Here is a 26,420-nt window from a genome sequence, read left to right as displayed (position 1 = left end):
AGCCGGGCCGAGGACGGCGTGGAACCAGGAGTTTTATTGAATTAACTACACTTTAGCATGCTAGCATCACTCAATTATTCATCTATTGATTATTTTGTGCATTGTGCCTCCTCTGTGGTTCTCAAAGAGGGTATGCACATACATTTGCAGTGTTTATTTACCCAACTTTTAGCTTTCTGTGCACTATGATGTACGCATTATTGAGTCAAAAGTCTTACTGTGCAGGTGTATGCTCTGTGCATTTTAAGATGCTGGAATACTGTCATTGTCAGCCTGCACTGAAACCTGATAAAAGCCTTATATGAAACAGAAGATTAAGGTTTTGTCAGAGTGAGCAGCGAGCCCAGATTAGACATAATCCACTTTGTATTACACCTGTCTCACGATGGCTGCTGGGCCCAGCAAAAACACACATACACAGCATGTAGAAATATTATTTACACCTTATCTGGTGAGCTAGTGTTGCATGTGTTTCCAACTATCTGAAAGAGAAGCAGAATTCAACAGTCCAGTTGTGGCCATGATAAGTGTCACCGGCAACCGATGATTGACTTGTAAGTGCCACAATAGTGTTTCCAAGTAACCATTTTCAATTATGTGCCTAACAATGCAGCGGTGCATTGTTAGAGACACAATGGAGCAGCTCCCACTGGATGAATCTTGCAGTCAGCAGTGAAATGTACAATAATTTAGCATAGAGATAAAAAAAAAACCCAAATCATTAACACAGTGACATCAGATGACTTTGGTGTTGTTAAAAAATTATGTTCAGACGGTCTGAACCACAGTAATTTGTGTGTGACTATTGCAGCTGAAGCTCCAGGCCTGTTAGCAGCAAAATCATCCTGCAGTGTGAGGGTGCACCTGTATGACAGTGCATCATTAATAAGACTTGAACCCAGAGAAGGAGGTGGAGGAGGTGGAGGAGGTAGCGGTGGAAGGAGTCAGGACTGAGAGGGGAAGTGCTGAATGAAGATCTCCCGGGGTTAAGAAGCAGCAAAAACAGGAGATTATTAAAAATAATAAGGCCCACCTCTGCCTCGCTCTAATGACGTGCATGCAAACACACTCATATCAGGGCTCTGGCAGAGCAAATACTTCAGTTGATGAGGGACCTCAACTCATCTACTTTGTTTACTGTGTAGGCAAAGCGTATCGGAAATGAGGGGGAAATTATCTATTCTGCTGTGGGAGGGAATTGTGTCAGGTACAGGACTAACAGAGGACGGCAAGATCAAAAGCCTCCAGAGAGCCTGTTAACTTCAGCTCTATGGATGCTGCACATTGTATAAAGTTCAAATGACTCAGAGCCAGCCCCCTTAAATGGATCTAATCTCATTTATTTTCATTACTTATTATTCATGAATGAAATGTATTAACCCATCAATATGCCTAATTTTGTTATTGATTAAATAGCTAACTGAAAATGAAATGGATATGAATAGGATCAAGCCTGAGGAAAGCATGTGCTGCTTCATCAATTATCCTAAATCTGGTCGTTTCGCAGGCAACCTGATACAAGCTACATGACCAGACTTTATTTTCACTCCAATCCACTTTAGTGCAGTATCCCAAATCTTCATTCCACTAAGTAGGGCCCGTAAAGAAAAGTAAACTCAATTAAAAACAACAACAACAAAAGTTTCAGTGTTGTAGAGAGGACATTAATCTGCAGCTGAGGGCAAGTTAACAAGCGTCAGACTAGTTTTAAATACATTGCACCTCAGCAAGGACCTGCAAAATAAAAGAGAAGTGGTTTGAAGAACGGTCATAAAATCCCTCGTTACACTGATTATTCCACTTCATGCAGGATGTTTTATAGAGGGGTCGGAAACATTGAGCCCAGTGGAGGTGAGGCTGCACTGCAAGAAACAAATGATTTTGTTTTGCGCATTACAGTAAGTGAAGCTGGAAGAAGGCTCGAAGATGAGAGCACTGGTGCCCTCTAGTATTCAAAGCGGTGACTTACAGGAAGATGAAGCTCTTGCAGACAATGAGAAAAGGCTGTTTTTTTTTTGTGAAATTGAAATATCATCAAGGTCAGAGAGTTCAGGGTTTCCAAAATCCTTCAGCACATTTAAAACACCTTCAACACACTATTCCATCTTGTCTCGTGTCAACGATATTGAATTCTGTTGAATGGAATAAATAAATTAAAAAACAGAGAATTGATGACATGTTTTTATTCAATGTCCGGTAATTTGTTTCAGAAATTAAAGTCACCTTCTGGATTTGGTTGTCGTCGTGCCAACAAAAGCTACTGGTCACACCAGACCAATTAAGGCTGTAGCAGCATTTAGCATGTCGCATTTCTTATTTCAAGTAAGTCAGGGTTCAATGGACAGTCAATGTCACGAAATATGCCAGTTTCAGAGAAGCGATTATTGTGTTTTTAGTATCATTGTGAGATGACATTGTTGTTCAGCTCCACTAAAAACAGAGGACAAAAGACACACCTTGTGTTTTGAGTCATTTGTCTCTGTGATGTAAAAGGAAAGTCCTCTGATATTGGACTCCTGGCGAATATTTGCTTCAGCTGTGACAATGCTAAAACAAATTGTTTCACCTATAGCACTGGATAGAGAGTTTCCATCAAGTGCCCTGGACCAGGGAGGGAGACGAGGACTGTTTTTATCAGGAGCAGCAGAGCCAAGGGCTTTTCGAGGAGCCTCTGTGGTGAAGTGACTGTTGTGTGAGTGATGAGTCTGCCTGAGGACAAAGGGCCAATGTTCTCAGGCCCTGGGATTGGCTCTAATGTGGTGAGGCACTATGGAGCCAGAATCAGGCCCTAAAGCTCCTTGCTGCTCATATATCGTCTTTATCAGTGGCCCTCCATGCAGTCGTGGAGGGTGAGGACCATTTTGTCTGGCCTCTGTTGGCACCTAAATCACTGATATCATCTGGTGCAGTCAGCAGGGTGAGATGAGGTTGGTTACTATTTTTTGTTCAATGAAAAACCACTATATTAAGACAAAAAAATTACAGACCTGTTTACAACATTGTATTTATATGTATGTAATTTTCTTAGGCTTATTTTTCCTCATTATTATACATATTATTATTATGATTAATTCTTAACTCTTAATTTAATTACTATTATGCATTGCTCTTAAGAGTATGTCATCCTGCATTTGGCTGCAGAATAAATTGTTGCTGAAACACAACTCAAATTTGTTTTTTAGATCTTTATTTTATTTTTATTTTGTTATTATGTAGAGATTAGAAAAAAAAAACATGTAAGAAATGTTAGGAGAATTTACTAAAAACAGTAGCCTTTATCATTATACAAGTACATTTAGTCTTAAATGATAAATGTGTAAGTTTTAATCTAAAAGAATGAATTATGATTGAATTCCTGACTCGGCTGCAGTGACCGGCTCCGTCCACCGGGGGGCGGTGTTGCATCTTCCAAGATGCTGACGCTGCACTCGAAGAAATCTGACCGAACCCGGAAGCTGTCCCGAATCGGCCGTGATTGCTGTTCATTCAAGCTGCTGCCATTCAACACGGTTACTTTTGAGCTCTCCCTTCATATCGGTCGCCTGATATATTCACCCGTGGGTCGAATAAAGGAGAGCAAGCATGGCTGGTCGGCTGCCGGCTTGTGTTGTTGACTGTGGCACAGGGTAAGTCAGAAAAATGTCATGCTAGTTAGCGTTAGCCTGGCTTTCATTGACCACATAAGCGGCTGTCAAACTTCAGCTAACGCCCTGCTGTTGTAGCTGCTCAGCCTGAAAACCTGCAAACCTTACTCAGCTGCATCTGTTCACTTCTTTATTCTTACTGTGTCTGGAAAGTCAGAGTTAATGCGACAAATGAGCCAAAGTGCCCGATAGCTTTATTTTCGGTGCTTTTATTCTCAGTACTGCATTTAGCTACTGTTAGCTACTGAAGCTAATGTTACTTCCTGGATAATCCTCATATCAGAAAGCATATCTTCTAGATTATTGTGAATGTTACCTGTCTATAATTTCTAGCAAACACTTTAACCAAAGGGAAACAACTGTAACAAAACACTTTTCTTTTTTTTTTTAGGTACACAAAGCTTGGTTATGCAGGAAACACAGAACCACAGTTCATCATACCTTCATGTAAGTAAATTATAAAGTCATCAAAACAGGGATTTGGTTACATTAAATTATAATTATTTTAATCTGAGCTTGTTTTATAATAGTATACAAATGTGTAACATAGTTATTTATACTGTTAACTGTATTAAGGGGTTATGTTTTTACATTGTGAACTGCATTTTTTTAAATTTCTATATTTACACAACAAAGTAGAGATCAACAGACGATTAATTGATAACTGTTTTGGTAAAAAAGACAAAAGGTAATTCATCATTTTGAAAACAGAAATGTCAAATATGTATAACTTATCACAAAAAAAAGATTTGATGCTTTTCGTTGTCGTGATAGTAAACATAACTGTGTTGGATTATGGACTGCTGGTCATTTGAAGATGCCACCTCGATCCTTGGGAAATTATAAGAGGCATTTTGGAGACAAATGTAATAAGTTACTTGTCGTCCTATAACTACCTAGACAACTTTCCAAGGATAAGGAAACTGACTTAGCTCAGGATCTTACTGTTATATTAGTTGACTTATCTAGATAACAGGAATGTATAATCTTGGATTTGTATGTATCTGATCCTCGTCAGGTATTGCAATCAAAGAATCAGCCAAGGTTGGAGACCAGGCCCAGCGCAGGATGATGAGGGGCGTTGATGACCTGGACTTCTTCATTGGGGATGAAGCCATTGACAAACCATCATATGCAACAAAGGTAGACGGAGAGAGCTGAACTGAGTTAGATGTTGTTTTCCTGTGTGAAGCCGTTTGATTTACTCCATTTTCTTTCTCTTCTCCTTCCCAGTGGCCCATTCGTCACGGGATAGTGGAAGACTGGGACCTGATGGAGAGATTTATGGAGCAGGTCATCTTCAAGTATCTGCGGGCAGAACCTGAAGACCATTACTTTCTCTTGGTAAGACCAGGACTACATAGATTATTCAGAGTTCAACCTGAAATGCATTTAGAATCAGCAAAGACTAGACAGTATTTTACTAAATTGTCTTATGTAAGACGGATCCTGTTGAGAGAGCTCCTGTCATGTCCTTGTTCGCTTCAAGTTAGAAGCCTCTTGGCTCTTCAACTGTTTCTGTTTTATTAAGAATATGACTTTATCATTTTATTGATGATAATTGGATATGACAAGAGCGTGTCATCAAAAACATTCTATCAGTGTGAAGTGAAATCGAGACGCTATGCCTACTGAAAACATCTGGAAGCTGCTATGGTTTGGAAAAGAAAGGAATAAAAGGAAAAGGATGCAATCACCACAGACAAGAGCTTAGATGAGTCAGAACTTTTGAGAACAGAAACCGCTGTTTTCTCTCTCTCAGCAGTCAGCTCGGAGCAGTAATAATTTAATACCGACAGTTCTGGCTCTTAATCTTGAGCCACATATGTGTAAGGATATTGAGATTATGGGAAAATATTGGGGGCTACTTCAAATAACAGGTCATACAGAAACAGTTTAATCCTGGTCATTAGTAAATATATTCTCTGGCATTGTTGAAGTTATTTCTTATGTCTGTGCTTCGGTCAAGTGTAACCTCCAAAGTTATAAAATGTCAAATAGTGTTTTTACATAACTTTGTCTGTGTCTCTCTCTCCAGACAGAGCCTCCACTTAACACACCGGAAAACAGAGAGTACACAGCAGAGATCATGTTCGAGTCGTTCAACGTCCCAGGTCTCTACATCGCTGTTCAGGTGAATTACCAAAACAGTCCAGCACCAGGAAGAGGCCAAAGTGCCCAACAGTAAACCAGCGTTCATTTTCTCCTCAGACTGCCAACAAACGCCTAAAACTACAGCACTCTCAACCAGTTGAAACCAGACTTGTGGGCTTTTAGAATTAGAATTAGAATTAGAATTAGAATTAGATTTGATTCTTTCTGCTCGGAATGTAATCTGACTCAGACAATGTTTTAATGGGGGAAATATCTATTTTCACTTCCTCTTTTTAAGTTTCACTGTCTGTGGTCTGTGATTATTTCCACTTCATTTAAATACTGTACAGTGTCGTCATTCTGTGGCTGTGAAATGCACAGCATGAATCCTGTGTAACTTGCACCACACTGTGAATAGAGGCTGTTTGTTAACTGAATCCATACTGCCTTGCTGATTATCTCTTGTTGCTTTATTGCCTTTACTAAAGTCTGTATTTTCTGCATCAGGCTGTCCTGGCGCTGGCTGCCTCCTGGACATCCAGACAGGTTGGGGAGCGGACGCTGACGGGGACTGTGATCGACAGCGGAGATGGAGTCACACATGTCATCCCAGTGGTCAGTGTCACTTTTTTATTTTATTTTAATTTTTTTGCTTCCTCCTCATTCTCAGCTTTAAACTTGTGCACATTGGTGTTCCAGGCTGAAGGCTACGTCATCGGCAGCTGCATTAAGCACATCCCCATCGCTGGGCGAGACATCACGTACTTCACCCAACAGCTGCTGAGGGAGCGAGAGGTGGGGATACCTCCGGAGCAGTCTCTGGAGACGGCTAAAGCTGTCAAGGTCAGTATTCATTTCTGATGCTGCCAGGATTTGATGCTTTACAGTCAAGTGACAAGACAGGAGGAACGTGTTTGCCAAGCCTCGATCACTGTTTGTTTTAAATTAATGCTCCTCCCAAAAATTAAACACTCAGTCCTCATAGATTTGAAAGGTGTACCAGGCAAAATGCTCATGAAGCTCACAGAAAACTGTAACCTGCTGCAGCTTCATATGTGGCAGCTGTGAAAAGATCTGCAAAAAGAAGGCACCATAAAAGGAAGTGATACCTTAACAGCTGATAGTGGAGGTGGCGGTGTTCTCCTGTCACTGCTGAGTCTGGCCACAGGAGGTCAGTGCAGCTACAGAAACTTGTAGCTCACTTTATGGAGCTCAGAGGTTTTAAATGGGAAGACGTCCACTCTGACATTTTCCTTTTTGTATGTTTACATTTTGTCTTCCATTGCAAATAATATCTGCACATTATAATTAAGTTGAACTGTATCATTTTGATTTTTAGGAGCGGTTCAGCTACGTCTGCCCTGACCTGGTTAAGGAGTTCAACAAGTACGACACAGACGGCTCCAAGTGGATCAAACAGTACACGGGCGTCAACGCCATCACCAAGAAGGAGTTCACCATCGATGTGGGCTATGAACGCTTCCTCGGGCCGGAGATCTTTTTCCATCCTGAGGTATGTTGGATTGTCGTGTTCACACTGCTGCTGTTTCATCCGATTTTTGAGAATGTAACTGATTTTATTTAATTTTTTTCCTAACTATTTGGTCCCATCCAGTTTGCCAACCCAGACTTCACCCAGCCAATCTCAGAGGTGGTGGATGAAGTTATCCAGAACTGTCCCATTGATGTCAGGCGTCCACTGTACAAGGTAAATAAATCCCTCTGCATCAACACACACAAGAGCTCTGTCTGTATGTCTGTTTTTGTTAATGTGTGCTTGTGTCACAGAACATTGTGCTCTCCGGAGGCTCCACCATGTTCAGGGACTTTGGCAGACGCCTGCAGAGGGACCTCAAGAGGACTGTGGACGCACGACTGAAAATGAGCGAAGAGCTGAGCGGCGGCAAGTTGAAGGTGAGGAACCAGGAAGGAGAGCGAAGCTTAATCCACCACTTGAGTCTTGAAATCAATTTTCTTGGAAAGATCAGAGAATTGTCTTTTGAAAAGTTGGGGAAACTTTGGGAAATGCATTAAAAGGGTCTGATTATTGTTACACAACATTAGCACTTTATGTTGTCGTTGGGTTCATTATTATTTCACATATTGTGATATTGAGCACTTGAATGCTGCAAAAGCATCTCAGGAAGTAGTTTTTTTTGTCTTAAATTATTGTTCTCCTTGTTTGCAGCCTAAACCCATTGATGTGCAAGTCATCACTCATCACATGCAGAGGTACGCTGTCTGGTTCGGAGGATCAATGCTGGCGTCTACTGTGAGTATCAAAACACTGTTTCCAGCCTCTCTAACAACACATCAACAATCATTCCTCCTGCAGCTTTTTTAAAATGTATTTTCGATGTCAACAAATAATTGTAGATAGAAACTTCTGATGCGAGATGAGAAAAAAGAGACTTTTGTGTGCAGCACACACTCACATGTTGTTGTTATGAAATGTAAAGAGACATTAAGGATCATCTCTGTGTTGGCAGCCTGAATTTTACCAAGTGTGCCACACTAAGCGGGATTACGAGGAGATCGGGCCAAGCATCTGCCGCCACAACCCCGTATTCGGAGTCATGTCTTAGGCTGCCGGAGGAGCGCATTCAGCGGAGGCCCCCCCCCCCCCCCCCCCCCCCCCCGAGGAAAACGTAAGGAAGCGCCGCAAGACCTCACATGCTGTGGAAGTCCCATGAGCCTTTGCACGGATGCTCCGACAGACCTGTTCATTCGGATAGAGCGACAGTGGACCAAACAAACTGCCAAAACAGTGGCAATGTCCTCGCAAATTAGAGGAAAGAGGTGACTCAGCCCAAAGGATCCTCAAATAAAATGTTTACTGCAAGTAGGTTAATAATAGGTGATGAATCTTTAATTTCTGTGTGCCTCGTATATGTACTTATTCTATCCTCACAGGGTTGTAATATGTAATTAATCAACATGAGTCCTGTATAAATGCACTTCTTTGTGTATAAGGGTTGGGTTCTTGCTATATGTTATATACTCTAAAAAAAAAAAAAAAAGCAAACTTAGGGGTTGATTCAAGAAGCAGGACACGCTTAGCTAGATCACCTCCACAAACTTCACTGAATCAAACACTTCTTTGAGCATTCAGTCATCAAATAGGTGCAAACATACAAGACATTGTTACATAAAGAAAAAAAAAACAATCAGCAGACAAACTGATCATTCCTGATTTTCTTTCTTCTTTGTGGGTGTCTTTTTTTTTTTTTTTTTTGAATGTCCCTCAGTACCTGGAAGAAATATTTATTTGAATTTAGATGGAAGTAAGTCAGGCATTAAAAAAAAAAAACAACCTCAAACATTATAAATCTGTTCAAATAATTTTTCCCAGGTGTCACTGAGACGCGTCCTGTCTTCTTTTCTCCTGCAGCATTGGGACTAATTGTCACCATTTTCTTTTGACCTTTTTTTTATTTGTACTAATCATCTCTTGAACAACCTGTCTTGGAAAAAAAAGTCGTATTAATATATGAACTTGCAGTTTGAATGACTGTTGTTGGACCATCACTGTTGCCTAGATCTCAGTTATACTGGATAGCCTTGTACTGTACCAAATCTGGATTTCACTGTTGGCATTCCAATAAATGCCAAGGAGATATTTCTACATGTGTAATTTCTGTTTTTTAAGTTGTGCTTTCAAGAATGACATGATTGTGTTTGGGTTGGAGGGAGAACCACGTCCTCTATTTTAAATGGGGCAACTATTTTCGACACAACAGCTATTTTTGTGTGAGTGAAAACCCCCTGTAACTGTAGCTGCTCCAAATGACCAGCACATGACGCAGGCGTTTATTTTCATCCGACCACTTCATGCACCTGATTGGTCAGTAAGGGAAACACTATCCAGAGGCTTGTGTTCGTTATGATGGTAACGTGTTTTTTGCAGCAGAAGAGGAATGGACACAAAGATGAGTTAAACGGAAGTTATTCTGTGTATTTGAAGAGTAAAATGCAGTGGAAATGAATGAAGAAAGAGGGAAAAACACTTTTACTATAAAAACAAATGCTGAAACAGAAGGACCGTCAAACTGAGACATGTCTCCTGCTGAGAGGATGAAGGTGCTCCTATTCCTGGCTTTGTTCTTTGGAGCAGTTGGGTTTCTGTTCATGCTGCTCTCCTGTGGGACGGAGTACTGGCTGCTGGCTGCTGAGTCCTGCAGCCGGCCACAGGACGCAGGAGGGGTAAGTGCCCTGAGAGAGGGGAAGAGGCACTTCCACTGAGCACACCAGGCACGTGCATGTCTCCTTTAAAGAAACAACTGATTCAAATAAAGGTATTAGAGCAGCATTGGAAACCATTGGGGAAATAGAATAAATGATATGATGAAAATAGAGACAAGGAATATCATTTTGGGACATACACATCCCGTGCTATAAATACTGTTCACTGTTAGGAAAATAATAAACTGGGATTTTGAGCAATAAGTTATAATATTACAACCAAAACAGTGGTAGCAAAGTTTTAATGTTTTGTTAGAAGAATTGTAGTAATTTTAGAAAAAACCCAAAACATAAGTCCTGACCGTCCTGTTCATACTGTAGCATACTTTTTAATCATTATTTTTCTATTATAAGACAAAAAGTTGTGATTAAACAATAAAGTTGTACTTTTTCAAGACAAATAGTGATATTTCACAGAAAAAAAATCACATTTGAGATTTAAAAGGTGGATGAAGAATAAAAGAAATTGTATATTGTCATATACAAGTGTGTATTTGTCGCCTTTAGAGGGATTTTTGTTTTCTTTCCCCCACTTGCTACAATGAATGATATGTTTTCTATTTTTTATTTTACCAGGCTGTAAACAGTGTGAGGATCTTTCACGAGGGTCTGTTTTGGCGGTGCTCCTTCATGGTCACTTCCCATGAATACTCCACATGGGACCTTTGGATCTGTGAGAACTGTCGCTGTGGTTGTTTCAAACTTATGCGTTTCAATTATGAAAACAGCAGAAAGATTTCTAAAGAATGTTTTTTATTTTAACTCTCAGTAAATCAGCCACCATCAAAGGTTTGCCAGCCTGCTTTCCTCTTCCCGTTTCCTGTTAATGGGCCATTGAGACCGTGGGCGGAGCAACACAGTTTACCCCCAGAACCCTATGAACCTCACTCTGCCATTGGTCGGTAATATTTTCTCATATAAATAATTTACCTTTTACATGACTCTGCATTATGATTCTTCATGTACAAGGTCTCATCTTCCTCCTCCTCTGTCAGTTTTCAGGACCTTCTGGAGCATCTTCCTCGTCACAGGTGTGGCGGCTGTCATCCTCGGTGGGTTTGTTGCCATCTGTGCTGGCCCACTGACCAATCACAAACTCTATAAAGTGGGTGGGGCCCTTCAGCTTTGTGGCGGTAAGGACCTGGTAACCCTAACCCTCGACACACACAGATCCTGGAATTCCTCTCATATTATCATTAACAGTTTTTGAAACTTATGTCTTAAGTTTTAAAATTTGAAATTTGCTTTCCTCATTGGTCTCTGTAGCAGATTTCAGACCAGATTTAAATGATTTAATGACTCCATACTTTCATATACTGCATACTGCATACTCATATCTTCTTGACCCAAAATATAGCTGCCCCCCCACCACCAAAATAATAATTAAAAAAAAATCCCCTTGAAATATAATTTCACATCAATATGTAAAAATTGAATTTCAACAATGTTTTGCTCCATGTCAATGGGGTCAAAGACATTAACATTCAAGAGGGGAACAAATCAAATCTAAAGTGACTTTGTGTGTCGTGTGGAAAAACACAATTAAATGTGCTGTACTTAATTAAATGAAAATTTAATTTGAAAAATAGCTTGGGGGGGCCAACATGTATTTTTTAGGATATTTATTTTGTGTATTTTAAAACATTTTTAGATGTAAACAGTATAAAAACAAGAAAAGATCCTCTTTAATTAATAGAAAGTGGTCGCACACTTGTTGTGCTTGATTGCTGGTGGATGGCGCTCGCTCGTTGGGGCTCATCGCCTTCAGCTGGGTGTAGCTCCTAAAAAGCCTCAGTTAGCTGCAGCACGTGTTTGACAGTCGTGTGTGTGTGTGTGTGTGTGTGTGTGTGTGTGTGTGTGTGTGTGTGTGTGTGTGTGTGTGTGTGTGTGTGTGTGTGTGTGAGTGAGAGAGAGAGAGAGAGAGAGAGAGAGGGAGTGAGTGAGAGAGTGAGAGAGTGAGAGAGTGAGTTGTGTACGTGTGGGGAACCCGTTTGCGATCTTCAGCTTTTCCTCTTTCCCCAAAGCTTCCCTTTCACTCAGGATTACAGTTCAGCAAAGGGTGGAGATATTTCCCAGAGTTCATATTCTGCAGACAGTTGCTGAGATGTTGACAGTAATCTTTGAGAAAGCCCCATCTCCCATCACCCATAATCAATACCCTCCGTCTCAGCAGATCCAGGCATCTGTCGTGTCACGGCTGCCAAACCATCAGAATGTGATCGCTGTCTCTGAGCAGAAATCACATGTGTTGCTTCATTATTCAAGCCAAAATTCACTTAAAAACATTCTTGAGGTGAGAGACATCACAGAATATGCCCAGACAGATTAGTTGAAGGCCCAGGTGGGAGTTTCAGGGCTGTCTGTGACAATTATTGGATGAAAATGACAGTTTTGTTTATAAAAGTTTCTGTTTACATATTCTGCAAGAGTAAGTTTTCAGTCTGTGAAAAGTGGCATCCAGCCACCAAAAGAAACAAATGAAAAGTTAATGAAAGTTAATTTCTTATTTTTACACAAAACAGTTTTGTGAGCTTTTCATGCATGCATCATAATTTTTTCTTTTTCTTTAACAATAAAACCAGCAAAGAAAACATCACCTGCTGTGGCTCAGTTAAAACACAGGTTCCCAGCTGTCCTGCAGCGCGAGGATAATAAAACGACAATAACAAAGCAAGACGAACAGAAAACGGTCAATAAAAAGGATTAAATGGTGGGGAAAAGCTATATCGAATAAAATTTACAAAATATTCAACAAAAAGAAAAGAACATCATTTCATCACCAAACATCAAAAATAAACTTTTCAATGCTCTGAATCTGAGCCGAGCTTTGCTAATATTTTGCATCAGAATTATGTGACAATTTGGACTGAATCCTAAAACTTGGCAATCACAGCCGCCACCTTTTTCTCTCTGTGCCCGTCAGGCCTGTGTCTGCTGGCAGTGGTGCTGATGTATCTGACGTGGGTCCAGGTCCTGGACACTCTAGAGCAGTTTGCCCTCCATCAGAGACTCTCCAGCTGCCCCTCCTTCCATCTCAGCATCCAGCACGGCCCCTCGTTCCTCTTGGCTCCAGTAGCCGTCTTCTTCTGCCTGCTGGCCGGCCTACTCTTCATCCTGGTCGGCCTGAGTGTTCATACGACGAGACAGAAGAAACAAAATTCCTGAACTTTAAACACTTGTTGTTTTGCTGGAATTCCCTCTAAAACAGAGTCATCACTGGGAAGCTGAGTTGTTTTTATGTTAAGGATATTTTTATTTGTCAAGACAGCAGTGGCCACACAGTGTGTTTGGCAGTGATGATCAAAGTCACAAATGTGGATCAGATTTCCGAGTACTTCCATCAGTGAAGATAATTGGAATCCTTAATTAGAAAGTGGTCATTATAAAAGATTTTTCTAATCTATTTAACAGATCCCATTGTGATTAATACTCCAGTACTCTCAGTGAGCTTTTATTATAACGGATAAATCAGTTTTGACAAAAGTGGAGAGAAGAAGCCGGCCTGGCTCCTGGTGTGCATGTTGAAGGGTTGAGTAGATTGAGTGTGACCGGGCCTGCCTGTCATTAGGACATCAGGGTGAAGCGCTGACATACTGGGTCAGAGGGATGGAGATGATAATAAATTAGACTGTCATAATCCATTTTCTGACAGGAGGGCCACTTCAGGGACATCTCACAGTGCGTGTAAAACACACTGCAGCCACTAGAGGACAGTGTTGTCTCAGGATAATGCTGTTTCCAACCTCATTAAATCACTTTATCATCCTTACATTGATGTCCGACAGCATTAAAAGCAAAATGCAAAGTTGCAGTGTTTGCATCGGATTAGGCCTGCGGAGCATGGAACCAAGAGGGAAATTTGTAAGTGATAATTAATTCAATTGTAATTTTACTGACAAACAAAAGAAAAAGATTTTTGTTTTCCTCAAGTTCAGTATAGTTCACATTATATTTGGGAGAGGGGGGGTGGAAGCCCGCAGTCACACCTTGATAATTGGAAAAGGCAAACAGACGTGAGACCTTGAGATGATACAGTGACAAAAGGGAGAGAACGGGAAGGAAAAGGGGGGGAGCGGTAGTTGACACTGCTCATCAGCGAGCCTTTCAATATTCCTTCATGTCTGACGCTCCTGCACCTCTCCATACCTTCTCCTCTTAATCTCCGCTGTGAACAAGGTGAGTATAATTACACCTGAGCATGTCACATTCACTTCCCCGGCCCTCGCAGTGTTTAAACATCTCTGTCACCTCCTCTCCCTCGCCACCGCCACCGCCTCCAACAGCCAAACGCAGTCATGGGTTTGTTAAAGGGTGATCTTTATTTTCTCCTGAATACGAGGAGATCCAGTCATAACACTTGGTTTCAATCTTTTGAGAGCAGGATCGTGGCAGATTCATTACTGGGCTCCAACAGAGGATGTGGTGCTGTTGTAGCTGTCAGGCTTGGACTCAAACGCCGCCACCGGTCGCCACATCATCACACTGGGTCTTTGTCCTCAGTAGATAGAGCTGTCTGCAACAATTACCGCAGGGGCGACAAAGACATCGACTTAAGACACTATTCATCTCTATTATGCTCTTTTAAGGACATAAATCACAAAGTTTCAGTGAATTATTCTACTTGTGAGTTATATTTGTGGTGTTTTGGGGCTGCAGTAATACTCCACGTTCAGAGATTGGAGGGTGGTGTCAATTTCTGTCTGAAAACAAGGACCCATTAATTCAGTTCTGTTATTATTGTAAAACTGCATATGTGCTATGAAATACACAGCTTGAAACATACAGTAACATGCAAATAAATGTGTATAAATATCAACCCTGATGAGAGCAAGTGAACCAAAGTTGTAAATGATGAGTGCATAAAGCTGACCCCTCTCAGATGAGTTATTTTATCCATTTATAAAAAAAAAAATATATATGTGGACAATAGCAACTTTAAGATTGTGGACTGAAATCCTGAAGTCATGCTACTTGCTATGCTAATGGTGCCTGCGTGTAGCTATAATGAGCTCAGGTTGATGTAGGCAGACGATGCCACTGAAGCACAAATACTGATGTATAAGGACGTTTTCACCCTCACAACATACAATAAAAATATTATGAGCATCCATTAAAAACTGGATGCAACCATATCCCACCACCTCTTCTACCCCCCACCCCCCCCCCCACCCCCCCACACCCCACCCCTGTTCACTCTCTTTGGTATACTCTACTTCCACATCACCCAGAGGCCAACCCAGGGGGTGCAATTATTCAGGCCTTTGCTCAGCCAAGTAGAAGAAATTAGCCTCTTCTCCTGAACCAAGACCTTCTAACCTGCACCAGGACCTCGGGCTGCCTCTCTGACTAGCATGACCCCCCCTGTGACTTCCCTCTCCAGACCTTGTGTTTTCCATACATATGAGCCCGGGCTGGCCGGAGCCATGCTTGGCTGCCATATGGGCTCCCCCCTCGCCCCGGCTGGCAAAGTGGGGCTGGAGAGCTGCGGGCTATAAAATCGAACACCCCCACACCTCCACTACTGACGCGCACCCCTCCTAGGAGGACGCTGGTGTCTTCTGGCCAACGATGTGCTTTTACAGCGATTCGACAGAAAGCCAAAGACGGCGAGCAGCTGGGCTGAGAGGTGTCGCTCTTCGTGGCCCTAAAAGCTGTGATTACGAAAGCGATGTTGGAAATTGAATTTATGAACAAGACTTGAAGTTATGTAACCTATTGTCTACATGTCAAAGTGATCAAATGACTGCAGGTCAATATCTAAATGAGCAATTATGGAAATGTAGAGAGTTACATAATGAAAGCTATTGTGACAGTGTATGTTCTCCGGGTGTTAGGGCAAAGAATAAGAGCTTCTCTTCCTCCTTTTTATTCTTCACTTAATCTTTTCTGTAATTTGCCCCATTCTCTTTTTTCATTGAAATCATTTTGAGTCACAGGTGATTGAATTTCTAATGTCTGTGCTGTCATATCCTCCTCTCTTTACCTTTTCTACACCATCCTCTCCTCCCGTCTGTCTTTGCCTCTTTCCACCTTCCATTTCATCTATTCAGGCCAGTCAGCAGGGGATAATGAGCTCTGCACCCTGGCACTGTGCTCCCTGACTCGCTGAGTACAATAAGAAAATTCTCAAGACGTTGCAGTCGCGTCACAAGATCTTCCAGCAGCCTTGTCTGCCGCTTTAAGGGGTCCACTGGAGAAAGAGGAGCACAAGTGATGCAGGAATACACAACAACCAGGCCGAAAAAAAACAATGTCCTGTAACTTATTGTCATGCATTGGATGGATGGGTGTGTAATATGTGAGTTTCACTACTGTTATGTGGATAGAAACACACATAGTAATACACCTACAGTCCACTATACCACCAAAATTTAACAAGAGGAGGCAACATCTTTAGGTTTAATTCGACTGTCCTGTAAAAAACGAGCCCGTTGGTTGTTTGTGCAGCAGGTTATCATGACCCATAGTTACGTTTTGTTGCTAGGCGACATCTAGTGGCTGTAGTAATGATGACAAGAGCAAAGGGAAAAGTGCGGTGACGTGGTTTATAGAGCGACAAAGTCCACGTCAGGAGGAGGTTGGGGTGGATGGATGGGAGTGGTGTTCGATTCCCACTGAACTCGAGACTCGAACTTCGAAACACTGAACAGATGGTAACTGATTTTAACAGATACTATGGATAATATCAAAATTTAAGTAAAAAAAACAAAAAACAAAAAGCTTCTGTATTGCAGCCTGAATTTCTTTCTTCTTTAATGCAAGCCCAGTGGCTCAGCAAGAGGCTGCGTGTGTCTGGTTCTGAGTGGATCACCACCATGTCTGGCAAAGGGATTTGACACCCGCAGGATTAAATCTGAGCAATTAAATCTTTGTCTTGTTGCATAGGATGAGTGAATATCCCTCTTCCAGCCAGTCCACACTGTATTCACTCCTCCTCTGTGCCTGTCCTCTCTTGCCTCTGCAGTTGATTCTGTAGTCTCTCTATCTCTCCTTATGACAGGCCTCTTACCTTGTGACTACAGATACCTGAGCGCTGAGGGCCTTATCGTGGCGAGGGCCAAATGAGGCGCAGGCGGAAACGATGGCTTTTCTTTATCTGTGGCCTCTCTCCCTCTGCAGGCCACCATTTCATCAGGTCACTGTGTGTACATTCAGAAGGGTAAACTGATTCTATTGAACTAGTCCACAACCTCGCCTCACCTGGGCTTGGTGGCTCTAAATGGGCTTCACCCTGTTTCTATTTTCTCCCCTCATTCCCATCTATTTCTTCCACCCCTCTCTTTGCCTTTTTCCTCAATCCTCGCCCTTTTCCCGAAGAAAACGATCAACACCGTGTAGTGGAAGAGAGAGCGAAAGACGGCGAGAAAGATTAAATCCAAGTTTCTTTCATCCATGAACGCTTTCATCTTTTTTTTTTTTTTTCCCAAACAGAGGGAATTATCAGCTCCACAACCGACACAGGCTTTTGACGAGAGTGATGGCGCAGGAAGGGGGGGGGGGGGGGGGGGGGGTTGGTTGAGGCTGGTAGGAGTGGGAGATGAAGAGGAGGCGGGTGGGAAGTTAGGTGGTTGCTGATGGGAGAGGGAATCCACTTACCATGCTGACTCAGTTTATCTACTGAGGGCCAGGGGTGAGGGCCTCTTTGTCTTGCCTCACCGTTCCTAACCTTAAGAGCATTTTGATATCAAAATACCTGCTCGTGTGTTGCAGACACCCTCAAAGTACCGTTAGGAAAGCCGGCCCTCCCCTCAACATTTCAATCCGACTTACGGATTGAGCGTAAAAGAGTCACAACATGTGAGTAAAAGGTAGTCCTCAACAGTCGGGTTATTGGTGCTGAAGGAACAGTGCTAATCCACCCTTCCAAAAATGTAACCAAAACTAAATAGATGATTTTTTTTTCTCCCCCCTCCCTTCTGTGATGCTTGGCATGATGGCTAATCTCCACTGTTCTGAGTGTTTTTTCATTAAATTTTGTGTCAGGACTAATTTTGAGGGGAATGAATACAGATGTCAGGATGCCATCGAATCCCATCGCGGGGCCTTTAATGAGATAACAGGCTTTAGTCAAAGAATTAGCGCTATTGAAAGCAAAAAAAAAAAAAAAAAGAATGAGATTAGTTCAATGGGATGTGGATACGGAGTGGAACGGGGACTTTGGCTGGTGAGAAAGAGAGGGGAGACCAGAGTCATATCAGACCTGCCCTGCCAAATCACAAATCTATTTCCGACACTGGTATTAATTATCAAACTAAAGCTGCTGTTGCATATTGATTCATCGGGGTGCGCACTTGTATTATCTCCTATTAAGCAGGAAAAAAGGAGAGATTATATGAAGCCTTCGGGGGCGTTTTATGGATCCTGTGAGACTGTTAAACCATGTCACGGACTCCACAGCAACAAGACGAGCTCCTCGTGTATGTGTGTGCGTGTGTGTGTGTATGTGTGTGTGCCCTGATGTTGCTTCTTATGTGGGCTCGAATGCATTCTTAAGCTTTAAATTTGATTATTTTGGTGAACATTTTTCAATTAGCCCTCCAATCGTGGCCTTGAATATATTTTTGTATAAAGAAATGTGTCTGTGTGCAAACAGATCCACTTAGATTTGAGACACAAGAGCAGACGGTGCTATTTAAAGCTCAGTGAGGAGGCTCCAAATGGCATAAACTTGCAACTTACACCTAGTTAAAACTAGAGCAGTCTAATGCAACAGTGCTGCTTTAAAGGTTATAATCAGTTTTTGTTAAAACTGTGTTACAGAGGTGCTGATTTTGGAGGTGCAAAGCTGGGTGGGGTAGGCTACATCTGATGCTGGTCATGTGTGGAGCCTGAGACCTCTCACAGCAAAGGCCATGGGCAAACATAGTTGAGGGGGAAAAAAATGACCCCTACTGGCAGCACCTGTGCTTGGCTGCAACATCCATCAACCCTGCTCACTTTGTAAGATGTGCTTGCACCGGATGCAAGCACATCCTTTAAGAGGATGGAGGCCGAGTGTCAGTACTTGATCACATGCTCTGTATGTGCATGGGATAATTCTTGTGTTTTATCTATATGTAAAGCTTGCAAACAGAATGAATTAAATTATAGGGACTAGGACTAGATTTTGGCGTAATGTCCCTCTATTTGACTGATCTTCTGTTTGTAAAGTTGTATTTACTGCAACCCAAATTTCACACAGCAAACCTGAAGCCTTTAGGGGCCCAGGGTGGTATTATTACACAGACTGAAGTGGGAGGATTTAGTTATGTCAGTGTAGATATATCATTATCTACACTGACAAAAATGTCTTTTGTTTGAAATCAAAGGTGGTTAAGCCTCTGGCAAGAGCAGTGTTGACCTCTAAGAACCAGCTTTTTCCCCAGCGTGTGGCGCACCACCACATATGTCATTTATTTCTCACCAGAACTCAACTGAAGAGCACGCATGGTGTGGACAGAAAGGCCTATGAACAGCTCATCTGCTGCCGTCCAATGGAATGACAAACCTGTCTGCATTGACCAACACATTCCCAGAGGAATGAGTGATCTTATTTCGCACCTTGTATCAAAGGAGAACTGTTGGAAATGGAATCCGATGCAGAGTTCGCTCAGCATACAAACGCCCAGCAGAGGTGGTACATTACATAGTCACTGTGACTGGTGTGGGTGGTATCCAAAGCGTTGAGACACGCACGCACACACACTTCACGAATAATGAGACCTCCAACGGTGTGACACCCATTTCACACATGGATGGCATCTGTGATTGGGAAACATATGTTTGTATTGATGTATAATTATGAGCATTGAGTTCCTCTACTTCCTCTAAGTTGGTGGAAATGACTCTGCAGTGTGTATGATTGAGTGAGTGTGTGTGTGTGATAGAAAGACAAAGAGAGCAAGGGAGAGAAAGAGTGATGGAGAAAGAGCATCAACACCCTGCTGACTGCACTCAATCACTTTCTTAATTATACAGCGAGAACACAAGTCACTGTCTGTCCGGAACCAAAGTCACAAATTCGTTGCGAGATATCATCTTCGTCTTCTACATCACCTCCTCACCTTTTCACTGTCTACTGTTCAGGTGTTACACAGGCAGCAGAGCCGGAAATATTCTGATTATACAAGAGGCGTGAAGATTGACTGACTGTGGTGGGTGTGTGCAACCCGGCCACGGTGGGTATCCTCCTTTCGCCGGGGAGAGAAAGGTGTGAGAGAAACAAAAAAAGGAGGAGCAGAGGAGGAAACCTGAAAGATTAACGAATTTAAGAGCCAAATGGGAAGAGAGACAGAGAGATTGGAAAGGGGGAAGGGTGGCGGTGGTTAGAAAGGGAGGGAGGAGGTGAGGGGGAGGGGCTGGACTTGGGGGGGGGGGGGGGGGGGGGGGGGCGTTGAGGAGGGCAAAATGAGACCAAATTTTCTTTGGCAATCTCCGTGTTCCTGCTGCAGGTGCTGGGGCCATTTCACTAAAGCAGGGCCAGACGCGAATGTCATTAGTTCCTGAGCCCCAGGTGAATTTGCCACAGTTCCACATGATTAACCCAGATAATTGTGTGTTGATAGCGAGCATGGTCGATGGAATACAATTTTCGGGCCCAGATTCCTAAACAAACAGCTCAGCAGCAGCAGCAGCAGCCGCCGCCGCCACAGTGCGCCAGGGAGATGGGATAACCGCAGCACTGACGGCGACGACACTTGTGATGCCAGCTGCGTTCGCGGACTGAGGTTTACAAAGAGAGAGGGAAAGGGTGGGGGGGTGCAGAGTGAGGAAGCTTTTTGAAGAGGTCAGGTCAGCTGTGGATGACACTGAGAAGAAGGAGTTGCATCCTTTTATTCACTGTTTCATTTAATTTACTTCTGTCACTTTAGACATCAAATGTACACTGTGCAAAAATATAACAGGTCTGTTTGTTTAATTAACTAATGAATTACATAGTCTATGATTTTATTTCTCAAAATGAATATTTGATGTATGCAGGCCAGTAAAACATATCTGGAAAAAAAAACAGCTTTATCTCTGTTTCATTCATTTATTTTTTCAACTTCAGCTCCTCTTTTTTTTTTTGGCCACTTGGAGGCACTGGAAACAAGCTGTAAACACAGGACTGACATATTATCACCTTTTGATGCTGATGAATTTGCTGCAAACTGCTGCCTACTTGCACAACTGTCGGATACAAGCAACATCAACATTTAGCTGAAGATGTGTTTCTTGTCTAGTTATTGAGTTTAAACCCAATATTTAGACTCCCTTCCCCCTGTGAGAGATATCTAGTGCTTTAGCTGCTAAATGCTAAATGCTTCACTATGCCGGCTGCCTGTTGAGGCTGAAAACACTATCAGGGGCAACAAGATTGACCCAGAACATAAAGCTGTGTGACTAAAACAATTAGCTTACAGGTGCTATAAAGCTCTGTGGCCAACACTAACTGTAGATTGGGTGATAATTAATGTTTTAGTTGGACAATGTGAATTCCCACCTTTCAAATGTTCATGGCCAAGTAAAGTAATTGCACAACATAAAAAAAAAAAAGTCTTATATGCTTTGTGTGACTTTTTTTCCTCATATGCTTTTATCCTCACTCATCTTTGCAATTTGCTTTCAAACAAAACTTGCTGACCGAGCATGAAAACCACAATACCTACTGTATATTCTCTGGCTTATGCGGTTTTATCGTCCGACGTGCTGCACTGTGGAATTCATCAGCAGGTGTGAGAATTACCCGGAGGTGAGAGACTGGCTTGATGCGCTGAGTAAACACACAAAGGATACAAATACATACATCTGAAAGGTGAAGGAAATAAACCTGATGGTGTGAACATACAATGCTGTGTATGATTAACTATCTACGTCATGGCCTGTAGAGTCGGAGACCAAATCAGCAGCCAGGCTCCCATAACACATGCCATATGAGAGGTCTGCATGTAGATGGATGGTGCCTTTCTACCTTCCTGAGCAGCAATATAATTTTCCACAGTGCCGTGAGGTTGATGGGACGCACAGTGGAATATTTAGATGTGCATCAGTGTCGTTCCTTTCACACACAACCTCTTGACCTCACACACCTTCCTTGGAGGAAATATTCTGATCCTTTCCTTGAGTAAAAATAACAACCTAACCTGCTAATTAGTGACATTTTAAAAGTGCTGGTTGGCACAAATTATTATCTTTGGCATACCAGTCTAGCTGTTTTCCTATATCCAGACTTAATGCTAAGCTGTGGGCCTACATTTACCAGACTAATATAAGATGGGTATTGATCTTTGATCTCATGTAACTCACAGCCAAGAGGCGAATAAGTGTATTTCACAGATTTTCAAGCTATATATGACATTAGATTGTTAATACCGATGGAGCAAGCTGCAGAAGAAAGTCAGACTTCTGCAGTTTTGGTTTGTCCTCGGTGACTTATCATGAGAGGAGCAAAATGAATAAGTGTTTCTGAAAAAAAAAAAAAAACCCGCTAAATAGAAGAACCTGCTTTCTTGTTAGGCATAATGTGAGGATTGCATCAGGTAAGAGAGAAAATTCAACCTGTTAGATGCTGACAACACCTGTTTTACGAGAGGTATGCACCTTAATCTTGTTTTTAGGCACATGCGTGCAAGCCTCAAGTCCCAGGAATACGGTTCTGCAGCCTGCCAAGTGAATTTGTAAAACATCATCAAAGAAGAGGATGAGGAGAAAGAAACACTGGGGTTTGTGTTCCCACCAGCAGGGAGATAAAACGAGTCAGGGAGCCAGGTATGGAGGGGAGGAGAGAGTGAAGGAGCAAGAGAGAGACTGGCAACAAGGAGAGGAGGAAAAGGAAGAAAGAAAAGAAGCAGAGACATCCAATCTCCCTGGTGCATTCTGGGAGTTGAACCTGGCAGAAGAAATTAGCGACGTGCGCACCAAGTGAAAGGGATAATCCCTCTCTGACGGAGAGGAGTGCAGGGCTGTGCAGCAGTGATCCCTCCTGTGTTCCTGTGATTTTAGGTTCCAGGTTTATTTATTAAGAGGATAAGCTCTTCTTCTGTATGCAAACCTCCGAGGCGAGGCAAGAGGGTCGCCGTCACTCCGGTGCCAAGACGCTGCTGATTTGAGGGTCTGCTACTTGCCATGATAGTGGCTGCAGACAAGGCCCTAGCTGGAATCAAATGTGGCTACTAGTGGAGCTACATCCTCAATAATTATAATTGTCATGGTTATATTAAATATAATAAATTGAAATTTTGCTATGAATAAGACCACATACTTTTCCTTTGTGGTTTTTTGTCTTTTTTAAATAGCTAAACTTAAAAAAAAAACATGTATCTACCAAGGTCTGTATTCACCTAACCATAGTAGGAGTGCTAATCTTAAATCAATTCCACCTCCATATAATCTTCTTTATGATATACATCAAAAGACGTGAAGTTGCCACATAAAGCAGCGCATCAATACGCAGCACACTGAGAGCAACCGCATTCAAAAGATGAGCATCAGTGAGATGCACAAGGCGACCAGCTGTTCTGTACCTCTCTAAATGCCCCAAAAATGCCAGATTTGGACAGGCTTAAAAGATGAGGGGGGAAAAAAAGCACTCGTTTTCATGTGCAGCCCACTCAGTCAGTGTTGATTGAATGATATCAAAGGCTAACGACACAAGATCAACCCCTCCTACACACTCTTCATAAATAAATTTTGCTCTTTAAAAGTGTTTTTTTTCTGGTATAGTACATAAGATATGGCAAGCCACTGTATAAATTATATGACAGGAGAGAGGCACTAATGGAAAATGGATGCATTGCTTTGCAAACACAATCTATTGAAACTGAAAGAGCGTATCAATTGCATAAATATGTTTACCAGCATTGTTTTTCATGCTGTTGAGAAAGTAATGACATCAGAAGCAGTGCAGTTTGTGTCGTGTCTCTCTGTCCGCTCTTGATCACTACCACTAAAGGCACGGACATCAGTTCTGTACTTGTTGAAAGTTTGCGAATGTGATTATCTACCCAAATGGAACCATTATTCAGTGGAAATTGTGTTGAAATAACAAATGATGATGAAAAGTTACACTTTCTTCCCCCAGACTTCAAATACATATTCATATGCTTTGAATGCCTCCTGTGTCTTAATGAAATGTACCAAAACAGCTTCATCATGAAGTCCAGCCTTTTTTTAAATTAAAAAAAAAAACAAACATTTTTAGCAGGAACTTAAAACTTAAAACTTACCTTGTGGCATTTCAGAATGAAACATCTTGACAGCTATTAGACTGATTGCCATATCATTTGGCACAAACTTTCATGTCCTGCTCGGAATGAGTTGAAATAACTTTCTCTTAGCTCTTCATCTAGTGCCATCATTAGGTTTGAATTTGTTAGGCCGTTCAGGTTTTGCAGGTGCATTCCCATCAGCTGCTGTATTTGGTGTTTGGTTACCACATCATTGTAAGATGGTGAGTATGGGTAAACCTGTGGAACATCTGCGTGCTGATGTTAGCACAGAGCCGCCAGCATTGTTAGCATTTCTGCAAAATAATGACTTTTATATAATGCTACTAGAGCTAAAGATCCAAATGAACTTGATAGTAGGTGAAACCTGGTTGATCTTTCTGATCCACCACTTCGCTCCTGAATGCAGTGTTTGTTAAGTGCACAGTCAGCCTCAATCCAAGCATTTTTTCCCCCTCTGTTATAGGCCAATCTCTTCTTCGAGCAAGCACTCGGCGATGAACATCCCTGGGCTAACGAGCGCCTCATCGATTTGTTCAGGACAAGGAGAGATAAGAGAACAAACAGGTTGAGAGGCAGGAGGGGTGGTGGGGGTGGGGGGGTAGAGACAGAGAATGAGGCAAGAAGAAGAGCAGCAAGAACCAGGAATTCAAACAGTCCTTGCCATCGCCATGTTTTAGGACTAAAAGGTCTTCGGTTCGTTCCACCTGCAAATCGCCCTCTGAAGGAGATGCGGAAGAAACACCTTATTATGTGTTAAATGTCAGGGCTGTATCATTAGCAGGCTGCTCACTTGTATGACTGAACAATGATTCACCCGGCTGGAACTGTTCCTGGTGACACCGAAGTGTAGTATTCGTGTCACATTACCACTGTACCTGTGAGGAGCATTCACGCTGCTGTTAAGTTCTTAATGATATCATCTCTCTGTTCATCTGCAGGGAAGCCTCTCGCTATAGCGGCAAGCTGTATTACTAAGTGACAAACTTAACTTTTTGTTTCAGCTGCGAGAACTTTGTCACAAGGTGAGACGAAGCATCACAATGAAAGATGAACTTTAAACTTAAATTACACCAGAAGTGAGCGGAGTCGGGTCCGGAGTTAGGATTTGGTTATGTAAACAGCAATTTGTGCTCTCAAATCAGTTTTTCTCCTTACTCAACTACTTTAAGGTGCTGTCACACTAGTACCACTCTGCAAATATTCACTTCTCTTATTCACTTTGATTATAGGCTATGTGACCAAGGGTGTAGGTTTGGTTTCAGAAGTCTTTACTACAGAGACTTACTATAATTTACTGCATCATCTTTGATTCATGATCAGTTCTGGTGAGGTTTTTTGGGAGAATTTTCTGTAAAGAAATCAAAAACAGCTCAATTATTTTTTTTTTTCATCCAAAACCACACATGGGCTTTTTCCAGCCCTGAGCAGTGTCTGCAGTCTTCTTCTTAAGCTCCCAACAACCTCCACGAAAAGGGTAAAGCTTGTATGTTGCCTGTTGGAAATAAGTCGCTTCTGCTTGTAAAGCTTAAATACCCTGAGTGCATGGTGATAACTGAAGGCGACAGATGAGCAGCTTCATGAGAATATCAAGGATATATTTCTACCAGAAATGAAAGCTTTCCCAAAAAGATTTTAGTCGATACCAAATGGTATTTGGTATCGACTAACTGGTATCTAACAGTGTAATGTTGGTACTAAATGTTACACCCATAGTGTAAGTAAATGATATATACAGTACATGATCAATATATGCACACTAAAAGGCAATTTTTTGCCACTAAATAGAACTGACTAAACGATTACCACCAAAAATCTCCAATGGATTTATGTTCTCTTTTTCCCGTTTAGGTGCTTGTAAATTAATTTAGTGCTGCACCTTGTTGGAACATCTCAAACCTGATCCTTCCATTACGCCACACAGATCCACAAAAGGGAATTAAATCCTTTGTAAATATCAAACTAAAACCCCCCAGTCAAAACAAGGACTCCTCTTGATAGCTGTCTCACAAGCATAAGCTATCAAATGAGGCGGGTTGCTTGTTTGGGGGTGGCGGAAGGAGGGACTAGGATGAGGGCCAATCCTTCTTAGTGTCAGCGATAAAAATCCATCTGATTGAAATTGCAGGCCATTATGATATGAGAAGTAGAGTGCTAGAGAGATGGGGAGAGACGGGGAGAAAGAGAAAGTGGCTGCACAATTGCTGAGGTGCTCCTTTCTTTTCATTTTCAGATGAAAGCTAATTACGCGGTGTGG

The 26,420-nt window shown here is 42.1% G+C and overlaps 2 protein-coding genes across 2 annotated transcripts; both read left to right on the top strand.

Moving 5' to 3' along the window:
- The first annotated feature begins 3,442 nt into the window (after positions 1-3,442).
- LOC139609692 (actin-related protein 3) lies at positions 3,443-8,905 on the top strand. The gene is made up of 12 exons (XM_071464559.1): positions 3,443-3,626; positions 4,036-4,091; positions 4,663-4,787; positions 4,878-4,988; positions 5,683-5,778; positions 6,246-6,353; positions 6,438-6,581; positions 7,078-7,251; positions 7,354-7,446; positions 7,527-7,652; positions 7,927-8,010; positions 8,228-8,905. Exons 1-12 carry the CDS (start codon positions 3,583-3,585, stop codon positions 8,321-8,323), a joined length of 1,257 nt encoding a protein of 418 aa, XP_071320660.1. The 5' UTR covers positions 3,443-3,582; the 3' UTR covers positions 8,324-8,905.
- Positions 8,906-9,641: 736 nt separating this feature from the next.
- On the top strand, positions 9,642-14,802 carry LOC139609693 (transmembrane protein 182-like). The gene is made up of 5 exons (XM_071464560.1): positions 9,642-9,941; positions 10,557-10,653; positions 10,750-10,878; positions 10,976-11,113; positions 12,904-14,802. Exons 1-5 carry the CDS (start codon positions 9,795-9,797, stop codon positions 13,143-13,145), a joined length of 753 nt encoding a protein of 250 aa, XP_071320661.1. The 5' UTR covers positions 9,642-9,794; the 3' UTR covers positions 13,146-14,802.
- The last annotated feature ends 11,618 nt before the right edge of the window (positions 14,803-26,420 follow it).

Source organism: Trachinotus anak, unplaced genomic scaffold (genome assembly GCF_046630095.1).
Source record: "Trachinotus anak isolate AG129_WGS33_773 ecotype Australia unplaced genomic scaffold, CSIRO_AGI_Tana_v1 ptg000026l, whole genome shotgun sequence".
In the NCBI taxonomy this organism is placed as follows: domain Eukaryota; kingdom Metazoa; phylum Chordata; class Actinopteri; order Carangiformes; family Carangidae; genus Trachinotus; species Trachinotus anak.
The sequence above is the reverse complement of the archived record's forward strand: the minus strand, read 5'-3'. Positions and strand labels throughout refer to the sequence as shown.